Raw genomic sequence first — 16,768 nt, forward strand, 5'->3', positions numbered from 1 at the left:
TGAATACTACCCCCTCTCAACACACCCACACCCACACACCCACATACCCACACACACACACACACACACACACACACACCAGACGCACACATTGGAATTTAGCAGTTACCTCTGGTAAGCTCTGGTCAGAAGGACAAGAAACAAAGGCTGGTGTTATTAAGTTTTTTTTCCTAGCATTACACAACTTTAAAAAATACATATAAGCACAGATTTCCAATAAGCTTCTTCTTTTAAAAATATTTCATTTTTTTATGTTTGCAGTAATATTAGTTGAAGTAATACAATATTAAAGGGAGTATTTTAAATTCACCTTAATTAAGCTACAAGAATTATGCTTTGCTTGATGTAATGAAGAAAGAGAATTTAAAATGAAGTAGCATCATTGTGTTCATTTGTAAATAACATATTGCAGCCAACTGTTTCTTAATTGCCCAGACTGTTGATAAATAATCCAGTCCTGCTGCTCTCCACAGACAATTTGCTTTCGATCAGACCAGGCAATTCAAATAACACTAATTATAGTGAAACCCTTTTATAGTGAATTCTTGTTTGCCATGGGGGAGCACCTCAGTATGAGTTAAAGCATTCCCCCTATGATTATTTCTAGACACCTAAGACACATACTAGACATTTAATTTGTTGAGTGAGCAAAAACTGAATGAAGGAAAATGTATAAAGTTGTATATAGCATTGAAAAGGACAGACACAAGAGTTTAACTACTTATGTCTTACTTTTATATGATACAGTTGCAAATTATGTTAATTTAATATCTGTAATTAGAAGGTAGAACAGATGTTGAGACTTAGTTTAAAGATATATAGCCATTAGAAAAACTTATGTTACCAAATGAATATTCACAATCCCCATGATTTTTTTACATCAGTAGAAAGATCTGATTTTACTAGAAAGAAGCTGGGACTTTAGGAAGTGTTCTATATCAGAGGATTCACTATAACATGATATCAGTGTATTTATGATTTTATGGTGTTAAAATGAATATTAAATGAAACAAAATTCCCAAGGATTACTCAGGAGGCAGCTAAGTACATAACATTTTGTACAGATGGTTGGAAGGCACAATTTTGCTCCATCACTGCATCCGTATCCTTGAACGATTTCGACTGAAGACAGCATTTCTTTGAATTTTTCATTAAACCAGACGTCTTGAAATATGAATTCCTTTTATGTTTCTGTGAGTTTTGGCTAAAAGAACCCCAGTGAATAAATCATACAATACTACATGTCACCAGCACTTGTGAATATTTCTGCTTTGTTATTCTATTCTCAGTAGAGCACCATTGATTATCAAACTCAGCGGAGAGCATTTTATGATCATATATCTCCATTAGCTCCTAGTTTGACTACCATAGATTTTTCTGGTTAAGCCTGCATTATGTATTACGAAGCCTATCTCTTCAATACAAAGTTTGATTTTATTCTCTCTAAGCCTAGAACTCTTATTATGTATTATGTATAAAGATTCTTATCTTTTATATGTAAAAATAAGAGCACTGTCTCTGTGTAACTGAAATGTATGCCATCTTTTTTTTTTCTTGATTCACAGACAGCATATTTGACTATGAAGATGAATTTCTACAATGAAATGGCTGTCAGGGTAAATATTTCTTCACTTGTTAAACAAATGAAAAGTCAATTGTGCTCTGAATTTGCTTTTAATAAAATGAGCAAACTAGAATAATATAAACTTGATTGATATGCTGATGGTAAGGAGAGGAAATATCATATAGTTAAAAAGTTAAAGTTATACTAAATAATCTGAGCGTTGTTAAAAATTATGGCAAGATATAAATCATATAAATGTATGTGTTTTAATATGTTGTGTTTCAAAGACATAGTAAGAGAAATACCCTAGATATGAGAAATAAAGCTTCTTTTAATAGAAGAAATAGAAAGTCATATAGGCTCCAAATTCTACTAAATATATAAGTCCCCTTCAAAACATTCATGACAAGTATCATTCAGCTTGGTTATTTCTAGTGGCAAAACCACAGTATTCCACAAGGCAACCCTTTTTAGACAGCTCTAATTGCTTGTTTGTTCCTTCTTATATTGGACCCAACCTACTGGCATATAACTTAGGTCACACAGAATAAAAATTATCCCTCTCCCACATGATAACTCTTCACATATTTGAAAAGTTATCTTTATCCTTGTCTTCTATTCTATAGGCTAAATATTCCTAGTTCCTTCAACTATTCTGTATATGCAGAATTTCAAGTCTTCTCATTATCCTGGTCAACCTACACTGGCCATGCTACAATTGTTCAATGTATCTCATAGAATATGGTGTACAAAACTGAATGCAATAATCCAGAAGTTATTAAACCAGGACCAATTTATAGTGGACCTACTTTTCCTGGACCAACTACTAAAAATCTGTTCTTATGATTCAGTATGGTACAGAGGTGACCCGATTTTCTTGAAGGCTATGTCAGTAGACTGTCAGCTCTGATGGGTCCTACCATGCTGGAAAGACTGGGTATGCATTCTACAGAGGGACTTCATGTGTTCTGTCTGAATAATAGCCTAAGTTCAAGTAGCGTCATTACAAGTTTGGCTGCATAGTGGTAAAGTTGACTACATCAACTCATAATGACCAACTTGAAAGCACTGAAGAGTTGTCCTCTGCTGTAATATATCCACGCAGCTAAATACAAAGATCACAAGTATTGTTGGTCTTGAAATCAGCCTTCTTTTTTTTAATACTTCACATTATTAAATGAAACTGTTGTTCCACTGACTTGACACTACAAAATAATTTTCTCATCAACTATCTGGCCATGTCTCAAAAAAATTCTAATTTACCCTTAATAACTCAGTTTGTATAAATGGTTTTTTGAAGCTTGGAACAAAACCTTATTTACATTTATCCCCATGACATTCTATCTTGTTTGATTTAGTTTATTTATTGTTCCAGTTAGTTGAGATCTTTTTGATCCTGTTAAAATCATTCAGTGTGTCATCTATCACACCCAGATTTATGTCTTCCATAAATTTAATAAATGTCACCTGTATTTTCATGCAAGTCTGACAAAGATACTGAATAGGAGAGAACCAAAGGACTGTGTGACCCTGGACAAGTTATTTAACCTCTGTTTGTCTCAGTTTCCTCAACTGTGTAATTGGGATACTAATAGCACTTATTTTGCAGGATTGTTGTGAGGATCAAATGAGATAAAATTTGTAAAAAGTGCTTAGCACGATGCCTAGCACATAGTAGGTGTTTAAGTTTATTTCATCTATCTATCTATTTTCCTTTGAATCTTCCCCATGTATACCAAATAGGAAAATGATATGTAATGCAAAAAAAAAAAAAAACCAAATTAAAATAGAATCTAAGTAGCAAGGAATTAAAGTTCAGCTGCAAATACTTTTACCACCTATTTCTCAAAACCACCTAATCCATGGCAGGCAGGATGTTAGGGTAGTATCTGTATTAGCGCAGGGTATCCTGGGTTTCTTGGCATGGTCATGAAAAGAACATAGAAACCCTGGTCGCTTTACTGTTATTGGTGAGGTCTAGATTGTATTAGAGAAATCTTGGGCCCAGAAAACACTGCTTCTTAAGAACTAGAGCTTCATATTCCCACTCACTATTGATTGGAGAAATGCAAATTAAAACAATTCTGAGGTACTACCTCATACCTGTTAAATTGGCTAATAGGACAGAAAAGGTAATGACATGTTGGAGAGGATGTGGGAAAAATGAGACATTAATGTATTGTTGGTGGAGTTGTGAACTTATCCAACCATTCTGCAGAGCAATTTGGAACTATAGCCAAAGGATTATAAAACTACGCATACCCTTTGACCTAGAAATACCACTACTAGGTCTGTATCCCAAAAGAGATAAAAAACAAAAAGGAAAAGGACCTATAGGAAAAGGACATTTCATATATATATGGAACTATAGGAAAACAACATTTCACATACCATCTCACAGCTCTTTTCTGGGAGTAAAGAATTAGAAATTTAGATGATGCCCATCAATTGGTGAATGGCTAAACAAGTTGTGGTATGTGATTATGATGGAATACTATTGTGCTATATGAAATGATGAGCAGGATGCTCTCAGAAAAGCCTGGAAAGACTTTCACAGGCTGATGCAAAGTGAAATGTCCTGTGCACAAAGTAACAGCAATATTATAAGGTGATCAGTGCTGAATGGCTCAGCTATTCTCAGCGATACGAAGATCTAAGTCAACTCTGAAGGACTTACAATGAAAAATGCTATCCGTCCCCAGAGACAGAACTGATGGTGTCTGAATACAGATTAAAGCATACTTTTTAAAAAACTTTAAAATTTTTCCTTGAATTTTTTTGTCTATATTTTCTTTCACAACATAACTATTATGGATATGTTTTGCATGGCTACACATGTATGACCTATATCTAATTGCTTGCCTTCTTAATGAAGGGGGTGGGGTGGAGAGGGAGGAAGGGAGAGAATTTGAGACTCAAAGTTTTAAAAACAAATGTTAAAAATTATTTTTACATATAACTAGGGGAAAATAAAGTACTAAATAATTTTTTTTAAGAAAAGAACTAGAACTTCAGGGTTCTTAGATCAGATTGCCCTCGATCTCCCTGTGTTTCTTCCTATTATTTCTCCTGTCTTTGTTTTCTCTGGAGATTTTTTTTTCTTGTGAAACTTCCTTACAAGCCTTTGAAAGTTCTGATGATGTCTCAATACATAGAATCATTTGATGATAGATGCAGGGCTGGAAGGGTCTTGGAAGTCATCTAGTTTTTTGCCCTAAATTTTCAGATGAGGAACTGAGGCCCAGAGAGATGAATTGACTTACTCAAAATGTCACAATTAGACAGTGGCAGGCCTGGGCTTCAAACCCAGGCCCTCTGAACCTTTGTACTACACTGAGGGGCCACTACATGTGGCCTTGAGGCCGCCGGATCCCCTTAAATTAAGAAGAAACAAACATAAAGCTATTTGACCTAGTCAGTCAGTGATAGGTTAGTTGTAACAGCTGTTCCAAATGCTCATTTCACGCTCCTCAGGAGATCTCAAAGAACTTGATTCTTTTCTCTCTATTAATAGACATGAGTTGCACTGAGATGCTGACATAAATGACTAATATATATTAAAAAAAAGAATGTGGGCATTTGAAAGTGAACCTGGCAGGTAATGACAGAAAAACATAGGAAAAATTAAATTCTTTTATGTTCAAGCAAAAAAATAGCTCACACTTTTGATAACAATAAATTCTAATAAATCCTAATATAAAGATCATCACAATACAGATTGTATAATTTATGATAAGGAATTCAACATCAAAAACAATCAGAAGGGGCAGCTAGGTGGCACAGTAAGTAGAGCACCAGCCCTGGAGTCAGGAGGACCTGAATTCAAATCCAGGCTCAGACACTTGACATGCTTAGTAGCTGTGTGACCTTGGGCAAGTCACTTAACCCCAATTGCCCTGCCTTCCCCCCCTCCAAAAAACAAAACCAGAGACATGGCCTTGAATGTTGTAAAGCAAAGATACAGCTATAAACTTCTACAGTCACTTGGAATGTCAACATTATACTCCAAATCCTATAAAATGGGCATAAATTTATAGCATCCATGTATTGTGTATAGTATCTGTTAGAAGCAGGGCACAAGAGACAGTAGCCTGGACTTAGAATCAGAAAACCTGGATTCAAATCTCAGAGCCACTGCACAATATTTGGGTAGCCTTTGGCAAGTCATTTAACCTCCTGGAGCCACATTTTCCTCGTCTGAAAAATTAAGGAACTGGACTATATACTTATTATGTTCCGTATAACTCTAAACCCTACGTTCCTATGACAACACATGGGGGTCCCACTGAACTAAAAAGGTGTAAATGCAGCAATAAAAACTCTAGTGTATCATTAACTTGAACTATCTAAAGCAAACATTAATTAATTATTTAATCAGCAAAAAATAGTTTCTCATAGCTTCATGAATTTTAGGGTTGAAAGAGGACTCAGAGATCATTTAGTTTAACTCTCTGTGCATTTGTAAGTGAATTTGAAGTTCAGACTTTACTTGCTTTCTTAGAATTTAGAAAGAATGGATAGTCAATGACTTAAAAACATTGACTAGAAAGACTGAAAAAAAGCCTTCTTTGCTTAGTTACATTTTTCTGTAGAAAACAGAATAGTAAAAATCATACCACTGAATATTGAACATTCATTTAAGACATTGCTAAGGACTTAACAGAAGCAGAAAAGATTAAGAAGAGGAGGCAAGAATACGCAGAAGAACTTTGCAAGAAAGATCTTAATATTACCACTAACCACGATGGCGTGGTTACTGATCTAGAGCCAGACATCCTGGAGAATGAAGTTAAGTGGGCCTTAGGAAGCACTGCTAACAATAAGGCTATTGGAGGTGATAGAATTCCAGCTGATCTTCTAAAATCCTAAAAGCTGATGCTGTTAAAGTGTTGCACTCATTTTGCCAGCAAATTTGGAAAACTCAGCAGTGGCCACTGGATTGTAAAAGATGTCTACCCTCTCATCCTAAAGAAGGGCAATGCCAAGGAATGTTCAAATTACTAAACAATTGCACTCTTTTCACACACCATCAAGGTTATGCTTAAGATTCTACAAACTAGGCTTCAGCAATATGTGAACTGAGAATTACTAGAAGAGGAGGCTGGCTTTAGAAGAGGCAGAGGGATTAGAGACCAAATTGCCAGCATTCTCAGAATTGTGGAAAAAGCAAGGGAGTTCCAGAAAAACATCAACTTCAGCTTCATTGACTACACTAAAGCCTTTGACAGTGTGGATCACAACAAAATGTGGCAAGTTCTCAAGGAGATGGGAGTGCCAGATCATGTCACTTGTCTCCTGAGAAACCTATATTAGCACCAAGAAGCAATAATTAGAACCAAATATGAAATAATGATTGGTTTAAGGTTTGAAAAGAAGTATGACAAGGCTATAGAGTGTCACCTTTTTTTAATTTAACTTATATGCAGAGTGCATCATGAAAAATGCCAGGCTGAATGAATTAAAAACTGGAATTAAAGTTTCTGGGAGAAATATCAACAATCTCAGTTATGTAGATGATGCCACTCTGCTGGCAGAAAGTGAAGAGGAATTAAGAAGCCTCTTGATGAGAGTGAAAGGGGAGTATAAAAGCTGGCTTGAAGCTTAACATTAAAAAAAGAAAGAGCAATGAACCCCAAATAGAAAACATGGAAGCAATGGAAGATTTTATGTTCTTGGGCTAAAAGATCACTGCAGACAGTGACCACGGCCATGAAATTAAAAGATTATTTCTCCTTGGAAGGAAAGCTGTGGCAAATCTAGACAACACACTAAAAGCAGAGACATCACCTTCTAGTTTTTCCGGTAGCAATGTATAGCTAGGAGAGTTGGACTATAAGGAAAGTTGAGCACCACAGAATCTACGGTTTTGGATTGTGGTGCTGGAGGAGACTTTTGAGAGTCCCTTGGACAGAAAGGAGATCAAATCAATCAATACTTAAAGACATTAATTCTGGCTATTCAGTGGAAGGTTAAATACTGAAGCTGAAGCTTAAATACTTTGACTCCATAATGAGAAGATGGGACTCATTTGAAAAGACTCTGATATTGGGACAAAATGAAAGCAAAAGTAAAAGGGGATGGCAGAGGATAAAATGGTTAGATAGTGTCATAGAGACAAGAAACATGAACCTGGACAGGCTTCAGGAGTTAGTGGAGGATAGAAGGCCATGGTCCTTGGGATCGTGGGTCCTTGCTATGGTCCATGGGATCACAAAAAACTGGATGTGACTGAATGATTAAACCACCACAACAACAAGGACTTTACTCATGAGGATTTAGAAATCAGAAGTTTTCTTTCTTTTTCCTTCACTTTCTCCTCTCCTGCCACCACCATCCCATTCAAGAAGAATTTTGAAGGGGAAAAGAAGTCACAGAAAATCAATTCGAGATGGAGAGTGCAGCAATCAATAGAAGTAAGGAGAGAGAGAGAGAGAGAGAGAGAGAGAGAGAGAGAGAGAGAGAGAGAGAGAGAGAGAGATAGAGAGAGAGAGGTAGGGAGGGAGAGAGAGAGAGAGAGATCTAGCATTTGATCCCTTGTTGTTGGTTTTGACCTTGTACGCGTTGTTGTAAATATTAGTTGTATTGCTAAAGAGTAATTTTCTACTTTAATAATTTTAATATTGGAAGGATACATTTTTGCTTTCACATGAGTTAGTGATTATGAATTTTCAGCAACAAAACTAAACTCAATGAGGGAGGGAATCTTTCTATAAGCAGATGGCTTTTGGTGTATCAAGGTTTTGCCATTTGTTTTAGCGCTTAAAATAAACATTATTTATAAGACCACTTACATTTTGATGTTACTTAATGAGGAATATGCATCATTGATTTGACTAGCTTAAGAGGTCATTTAGAACTTGCCCGTTAACAAGCTGTAATCTGCTGAGCACACAATGACTTTGTTTAAAATTATCTATTCAGTGCTGATCAATGATAATAATTGTTTTGTACCAATCACTTTTGAAAGTTGCTAATTACTTTGAAGGGCATGCACACCAGTCATTTTTTGGAAGTACTAACTTATTCACCTTGGAATCAAAAAGAAATATCATTAAAATTTGCACTGTCTTGCAAAAGTAAAATTTATATTCAAATGTTGACACAATACTCGAATATCAATGGTATAAGAACATGTATTAAAAGTCCAAGAAGCCACACATTGTTAAAGGAAGTAGTACAGTTAGTGCTGTAGAAGTTCTGTCATAAGGGGGAACTCCTTATCATAATACGGCATCAGGTTAGATCTTGTTAGATAAATCAGGTCTTCTGAAACACAACAAACAATAGTATTGATTGCCTCCCTGAATGTCTCCTCAAGAAAAGATGCTACCTTATTGTCAAGTATTTATTTCCTTAAAATGCATAAATATTGTGAAACAGAACTATCATTATACAAATTCACAAAAGTCCAAAACATTTCCACATATAACTTTTTGGGCCTTACACAGTTAAAAGTAAACAGGAAAACCTTAGGCCAAGTTTTGAAGTTTTCAGCTTTTTTTCTTTATCTTTTGACTCCTTTTTCTATGCTTTTACTCCCGATATCATCTAAGTTCGTGTGCCCCTCTCTGTCCCCCTAGTCCCTTCGTCTGTCCCATATAACAAAACAAAGACCTTGTTATACCTTTTTTCACTTGATGATTGTCTGCTTGCACTTTAATGTGGGTGAATTTCGGTAGAGTGTTCCTCTCATATGTCTCCCATGCTATTTTACTCAGGGGCAGCACACCTGAGTGTTGCAGAAGCACTTTCAAAGAATTCTCTACTAACATTTTATCTTTAATAGGTTTTATTGATATAATTTGTTATTGCATTGCCTAGATTTTTTCTTATTTCTCTCCACTTCCTCCTCTTAGAGAAACATTTCTTATAACAAAGAATTTTAAAAAAAAGAAAATTAAGAGAAAAAGAGTTCAGCAACATCAACTAATACACTGAAAAAAATATGACATTATATGCAATGTTTCACACTGATGGATATGCCACTTTTATAAAGGAGTGGAAAGGAGATTTCTTCTCATATTTCTTTTTTGGAGCCAAGCTCATTCCCAAAATGGAGCAAGGAGAAGACAGGGTCAAGCTAATATGGGGTCAAGCTAAACTGAAAAGGAATGAATTTCCAAGAGAAGTAGAATATATTTTGGAAGCCTTTGTAGATCGTATTCTGAATGAGAGGAATTAGGTAACCAGAGCTAGAAACTACTTCATCACAGGTCGTGTGTTTGTCCTTCGTTTTTGAAGAGGACCATGGCATCAGGGAAATGATGGATGACATGACTTGCAGTTGACTTTGATTTGAGTGAGGGAGGGCTGTGCAAGGTCACCAGCCTCACTTTATCCTCCAGAGTCATCTGGATCCAGTGACCAGATATACATCAGTTTGATTAGAGATGACCCAGGATGCATGGGAGACCCTGGACCTTTTTAGGCTAAGACCTTTTCATGTACTCACTTAGAGTGAGGTAAGGCCTATTTAGTGAATAGGCCTCTTTAAGATGTGCGTCAAGGGATGGCCCTTTTAATTTGAAAAAAACAAAAAAAATCATGCTGGGAGGCGAAGACCCTCAGGATTGCTGTTCCAAAGAGAAACAGTTACCATTGACATTCACTCTAGGCCAAGAGGGCCCAAAATACAGCCATTAAGTGGAGCTTGGGCAGGGACCTATTGTGATCCAATCTATGGAGAAGCTTGGAGTTTGCTTTGAGAACAAGCTTGGATCTTTCCTTGATGTCTTTGGGGTATAGGGCTAGTAGTGGTATTGTTGGATCAAAAGATATGCACTGTTTAGTATTTGGGGGCATTGTTGCTTTCCAGAATGGCTGTAGCAATTCACAGCTCAACCAATAGTGCATTAATATGACTTTTCCCACAGCCCCTCCCAAATCGGTCATTTTCCTTCTTTGTCAGCTTTGCCCATATGATGAATATAAAGTAGAACCGTTTAATTGCTTTAATTTATGTTTCTCTAATTTTTAGTTATTTGGAGAACTGTTTCACATGGCCATTGATAGTTTGAATTTCTTTCTTTGAAAACCATTCATATCATTCAACCATTTATCAATTGAGGAATGACTCGTTCTTATAAATCTTAATAAGTTCCTGAAATATCCTGGAAACAAGACCTTTTTAAAAACTTTCTACAAAGATTTCTGGCCTCCCCCCCTCCCTCACCTGTTAACTGATTTCCTCTTCTAATCTTTGCTGCATTCGATTTGTTATTGGGGCAGCTAGGCAGTGCAGTTGATAGAGAGCCTGGTCTGGACTTGGGAAAACCTGAGTTAAAATCTGGCCTCAGACACTTACTAGCTATGTGATTGGGCAAGTTGCTTAGCACTGTTTGTCTCAGTTTCTTCATTTTCAAAATAGGCATAATAATAGTACCTACCTCCCAGGATTATTGTGAAGATCAAATGACATAATAATTGTAAAGTGTTTAGCAAAGTGCCTGGCACATAGTGTTATATAAGTATTAGTTTTCTTCCTCCTCCTCCTTACTTTCAATGATTAATTTAGGAATTTAGAATACTATGAAACTATTATTCAAAAAATATTTTGAATGCATGATAATATTCAATAATTCACCTAATATTTTTAATAAATCTAATTAAAACCTTGGTCAAATTAATATACTACCTTATAAATGAAAAGTCATGATTATATTGGATGTAAATTCCAATCCACATTTATTTTTACTTTGTTTCAACATAATAAATATTTGAGCACCATTATTTTCCCAACAGTATTGAATGTAATAAAATTTGCATTTTTATATAAACAGATTCAGAAGCGGTGGCGAGGATATAAGATCCGGAAGTACTGCTTTAATTACTATTACTTGAAGGAATATCTGAGAGCTATTTCTGACACCAATCAAGCAATCAGGTGATGAAAACAAAAGCAAAGTAGTGAAATCTTATTTAAAAGTAAATGATAGGGGCAGCTAGGTGGCGTGGTGAGCAGAGCACCGGCCCTGGAGTCAGGAGGACCCGAGTTCAAATTCGGCCTCAAACACTTGAGACATGTACTAGCTGTGTGACCTTGGGCAAGTCACTTAACCCCAATTGCCCTGCCTTCCACCATGCAAAAAAATGTTTAAAAAAAAAGTAAATCATAATAGTAATTTCAATTTAAGGGCAGCTTTTTGGTGCAGTGCATAGAGTACAGACTCTGGAGTCAGGAAGACCTGAGTCCAAATGCAGCCTCAGACAGTAGCTGTGTGACCCTGAGCAAGTCATTTAACCCTGTTTGCCTCAGTTCCTCATCTGTAAAATGAGCTGGAGAAGGAAATGGCAAACCATTTTAGTACATTTGCTGAGAAAACCCCCAATGAGGTCATGAACAGCTGGACATGACTGAAATGACTTAACAACAACAAGAATTTCACTTTGTCCTGCCTAGTTTCCTTCCTATTACCTATATAGAAATTTCAAAAATACTAAATATGATCTATTTTGTTTTTGAATAATTGCTCAATAAAAATTTAAGAATGCTTTAAGGAAGTTCTAATTCTGTCATCAGCCTAAAGATAAAATTAACGTTAACATCATTAACATGCCATTAACATATAATATAATGTTGGTTTATAAAATGTATTGTTTTAAAAGAATTTGGTTGATAGGTTTGAATTGCATTGAATATGTGTGTGGGGGGGGAGGAGGTGTACGCTTCATTTTATAGGGGTGTGTGTGTGTGTGTGTGTGTGTGTGTGTGCCTGTGTGCGTAAATTCAGACCTGTGATTGAGGAAAATTCTTCTACCAATTTAGACAAGCAACTATTCTACAATTTATAGTCTTAGAGAGTTACCTAAGGCAGTGAACATTTGTATGACTTACCTAGGGTCACGTAGTACACACTTATGCATATAGTGAGTACTATACAAATGCTTATTTCCTTCCCATATACACATGTAACACTTAATGTTCTTTGATACATAAGAGGTCTAGTTACTCCTAACTACCTCCTGCAGGTAAAACTTGGCTATAAATGACTTTTAATTCAGTATTAGGAAAATTCAGAATACTTAGTTTAGATATCAACACAGTCATCACTTCTATCTTACAAAATCCCTAGGAGAACCAGTTTTACTCCCCACAGATAGCTAATACTAAACACAATCAGCTTTATTGTAATTTTTTAAAAAGTGAGTCTCAACTTAGATCACTAGTTTTAATATTATTAGGATTTGGAGATTTCAGTGGCCTATACAATTAATACAAATTACTAAGGTAACATGACTGCCAAAAAACGTGACTGCAATTTTAGGCTCTAACAAGGGAGCTGGGAGTTCCTCTGTATTTTGTCCTGGTTGTAGCACAACTAGAAAATTGTGTTAAGCTCTGAGCATCACATTTTCACAAGTATCCTGATAACTTGGAGAGCCTCTCGTGTGCACCCCTAGGAAAGTGAAGAGCCTGAGATCATACCATACAAGTATCATTTAAAGGAACTAGATGTTTAGCTGGCAAAAGAATAGGTTTAGGGGAGGATGTTATAGCTGCCTTTACACATTTGAGAAAAGGGATTAGATTTGTTCTGTGTGGCCTCAGAAAACAGAATTAATAGCAATAGATGAAAGTTGCTGAACAACAAATCTGAATTTGAAATAAGAAAAAATTTTCCTCACAATTGTAACTATTACAAGGTAGGATTGTCTGGCTTTGGAGGTAATGAATCTCACCTCACTCTGTCTTCAAGCAAAAATGAATGACTGACTCTTCAGCTTAGGATGACTCTAGATGTCTTTGATCTGAGGTCTGAGGTCTGAGATTCTATGTTTCTGTGACTTTGTGGCTTAGGTACTGAACTATGAAAGGGACCTCATTATAACATACTTACCTATAGAGCAAATAGCACCTGCACCCAGGACAGTCTTACAGTGAGGAGGCTCCATTGCATTTTACCAACTATCATGTAGCGGCCAAAAAGAGAATATCTTAGTTGCTATCAATTTGATATGCTAGTACTTTTAATTTGTGTTTACTGAAAATTCAGCTTAATTATACAAATCAGATGATTTGAATTATTTGCTTAGCTAACAAACTCTAGTTCCTCCTCATTCATGAGTTCAAATAACATGAACATATAGATGACAGCTTTTCATGTCTGTTTTTGTCATCTTCATCAGTTATATCTTGTTCAGTATGGAACACTAGAAGATCAGGATTGGAGTCAGGCAGACCTAGATTTAATTCCTGCCTCTAACACCAGTAGCTGTGTGACCATGGACAACCCATTTAACTTCTCAATGTCCCAGACAAACACTATGATTGTAAGTTAAAGAGGAGTTGCCAACATGCGTGAATGGGGGTAGTTCTCCATATCATGGAAATCACAGATCCATGCAAAATATGCGTACCTCATATTGGCAGGGGAGCTGTCGGGAAGGGGGATTTTTCCCAGCTGAGGGGAGACTCTGAAACACCATGAGAGGCAGGAGCCACACAATATGGGGAAGACTGGGATGGCAGATCTAGGTGAGAAGAGGGAGGAGCTGATCCCCAGCAAGGGTACTGCTACCTACGAAAATCAAATAGAACCACAAGCAAGGGAGTCTTTTCTGTTCACTGATCTGCCTAAGGCATAATCTGTATAGACAGAACTTGCTATTTGTCTGAATGCCCTTCCCTTACTTGGGACAACTAGGCAATACAGTAGCTAGAGTGCTGGGCCTAGAGTCAGGAAGACCTAAGTTCAAATCTGAACTCAGACTCTTACTAGCTGTGTGACCCTGGGCAAGTCACTTAACCCTGGTTGCCTTGGGTTCCTTATCTATAAAATGTGTTGGAGAAGGAAATGGCAAACTGCTTCAGTATCTTTGCTGAGAAAACCTCAAAAGGTGTTATGAAGAGTTGTATGTAACTGAATAACAACACTTCCTTCACCTTGCTATTGGGACTTGATGAATTTATTCATGCTCCTTCCTTGGCTGTGATGCCAAATGGTTGACAAATGTCTCCTTTCTTCTCCCCTCCTCTCCGTCTCAATATTTATATTGAGCCCTTAAAAGAAAGGTCATTTTTGCTATCTTCCACTTCTGCTAATGGTTTGTAGCCCCAATTCTTCTTTTAAAAACCAGTTTGTTCCCTTTATCTGTAGGTATGCCGTTACTTGAGATGAGTGTACAGAAGGGTTTGATTTCCCAGATGATTCACACTGGGATTCTGCAGTTCTGGTACAGGACTTTAAAAGTCCTCTTTGAGGGTTATCGAGTCAGAGTTTAGTTTTATGAGTGATTGTATAACTCTCCCAAATAGAAATTTAAAACTTGAATTCAGGGCCCATTTAGATTTTCCATGGAAGAATGACCCGACTGAAGCTATAGTGCTGCCGAGGGCTGGTCCAAGAAAGCAAGCTCCCCTCCTCCTCTTTTTGTGGAACATTGGCTTCAAGGCACCATGTTAAGGTGTTTTATTTTCAGTTTTTTCCCCCTAATATGAGGGAATGGTTATTTTATGTCCTGTTTGTATTCTAAAGGTACCCCTAACTGAGATTAGGCTATAACCCAAGTCACTATCCTAGGCTTTCTTCTCTTCCCCTTCCCCCCCACATTCTCTCACTTGGTGACTGTATAAACTCCCATGGGTTAAATTAATATCACCATGCAGAAGAATTTCCTGACCTCTATTCAGTCCTCATCTCTCTGCTGAGTTTCAAGCCTACCAACTGGATGTCACTGAAGCTTCTCAAAATCAACATGTCTAAAACAGAACTCATTATCTCTGCTCTCAAAGCTTTCCCACTTCCAAACTTCCCCTATTACTTACTACTGAGGGCAGTATAATCCTCCTAATCACCCAGGCTTGCGACCTCAGTGACATCCTCATCTCCTCACTCTCACATGTCCAATACACTCCCAAATATCGTTACTTCTGCCTTTGTAAAATCTCATACATGTCATCTTCTCGCCATTCATACAGCCACCACCATCGTATAGGCTCTCAGCACCCTCTTGCCTGGACTACTGCAATAGCTTTCTAACTAGTGTCATTTACCCTATTTTTTCCACCCCCCAATTCATACTCCACTTTGCTGCCAAAGTAATTTTTCCAAAGCATAGATGTTACTCCCTCTGCTCGATGAGCTCCAGTAGTTCCCCATTATCTCCAGGATCCTCTATTTGCATTTAAAACTCTCCATAACTTAAGACACTTCCTACCTCTCCAATCTTTTTCCGTACCTCTCTCTCCTTCCCGAGACCTCTATGATTCAGTACATGAGGAAGCTTGCAGTTCCCTGAGCATAACACTTCATCTACCATCCCACCCTCCTTTTCCCTGATGGCCCCCCATGCCTGGATGTCCTGCCCCCTCACCTTTGCCTTGGAGTTTTCCTGGCTTTCTTTAATTTTCAGCTCAAACCCCATCTAGGTCAGGAAGCTTTTCCCAGTGCCCTCAGCCTTTGCTGCTGCCTTCTCTTTCAGATTACTTTGTATAGATTCCGTGTGTACTTAGCTCTTGACATATGATTTTCTTCAGGGGAAGAGACTAGCATTTGCCTTTATACCCCCAGTATTTGGCACATAGGGAACACTTAATAAATGCTGACTTACTTCTCTGTTTCTGTTGAGAGTACTATCATCCTTCCACAAACCTAGTGAGCAAAGTTGATGTGGTCACCAATTCCTCAGTCTTAGCACACATATCCAGTAAGTTGCCAAATCATACCTCTTGCCTCTGTCTCCTTCCCTCCCCTCATCTAGTCACCACTCTAGTTTAGGTCCTCATCATCTCATACTTGGACTGTTACAAAAGCATCTTGTTGGCTTCAAATCTTTTTTCACTCCAATGCATCCTCCACATAGCTTCTAGTGTGATTTTCCTAAAGGTCTGGTCTGACCATATCAATCCCCTGCTCAGAAAACTGAGGAACAAATATAAACTTTCCAGTTTGGCCTTTAAAACCCTTCTCAAACTATCCCTAACCTATATGTCCACTCATATGACACTTTGCTCCCCTCCATACTTCACACTTTCTTCATACATGATACTCCACCTGTACCTTTGGGTTCCTCATGCCTGGAATATACTCTGTCCTCATCTTTGTCTCTCAAAATTTCTAGCCTCCTTTGAGACTCAGGTCAAGCATTACTTTCTACATGAGGTCTTTCCTGATTCCCCCAGCTGCCAGTGCTCTCCCCACAAAATCACCTTGTGTCTATTTTATATCTATCTTGCATAAACACTCTCTCTGGCTACTCCCTCAA

At 37.3% G+C, this 16,768-nt stretch overlaps 1 protein-coding gene across 1 annotated transcript in view; it reads left to right on the plus strand.

The window, feature by feature from the left end:
* The window catches only part of SPATA17 (spermatogenesis associated 17), a 278,409-nt gene that overhangs the window by 69,039 nt on the left and 192,602 nt on the right, over positions 1-16,768 (plus strand). The window contains exons 4-5 of the mRNA XM_036754828.1: positions 1,566-1,616; positions 11,344-11,447. Of these exons, the coding sequence (XP_036610723.1) occupies positions 1,566-1,616; positions 11,344-11,447 (155 nt within the window). The remainder of the gene's footprint in view (positions 1-1,565; positions 1,617-11,343; positions 11,448-16,768) is intronic.

Source organism: Trichosurus vulpecula, chromosome 4 (genome assembly GCF_011100635.1).
Source record: "Trichosurus vulpecula isolate mTriVul1 chromosome 4, mTriVul1.pri, whole genome shotgun sequence".
In the NCBI taxonomy this organism is placed as follows: Eukaryota; Metazoa; Chordata; class Mammalia; order Diprotodontia; family Phalangeridae; genus Trichosurus; species Trichosurus vulpecula.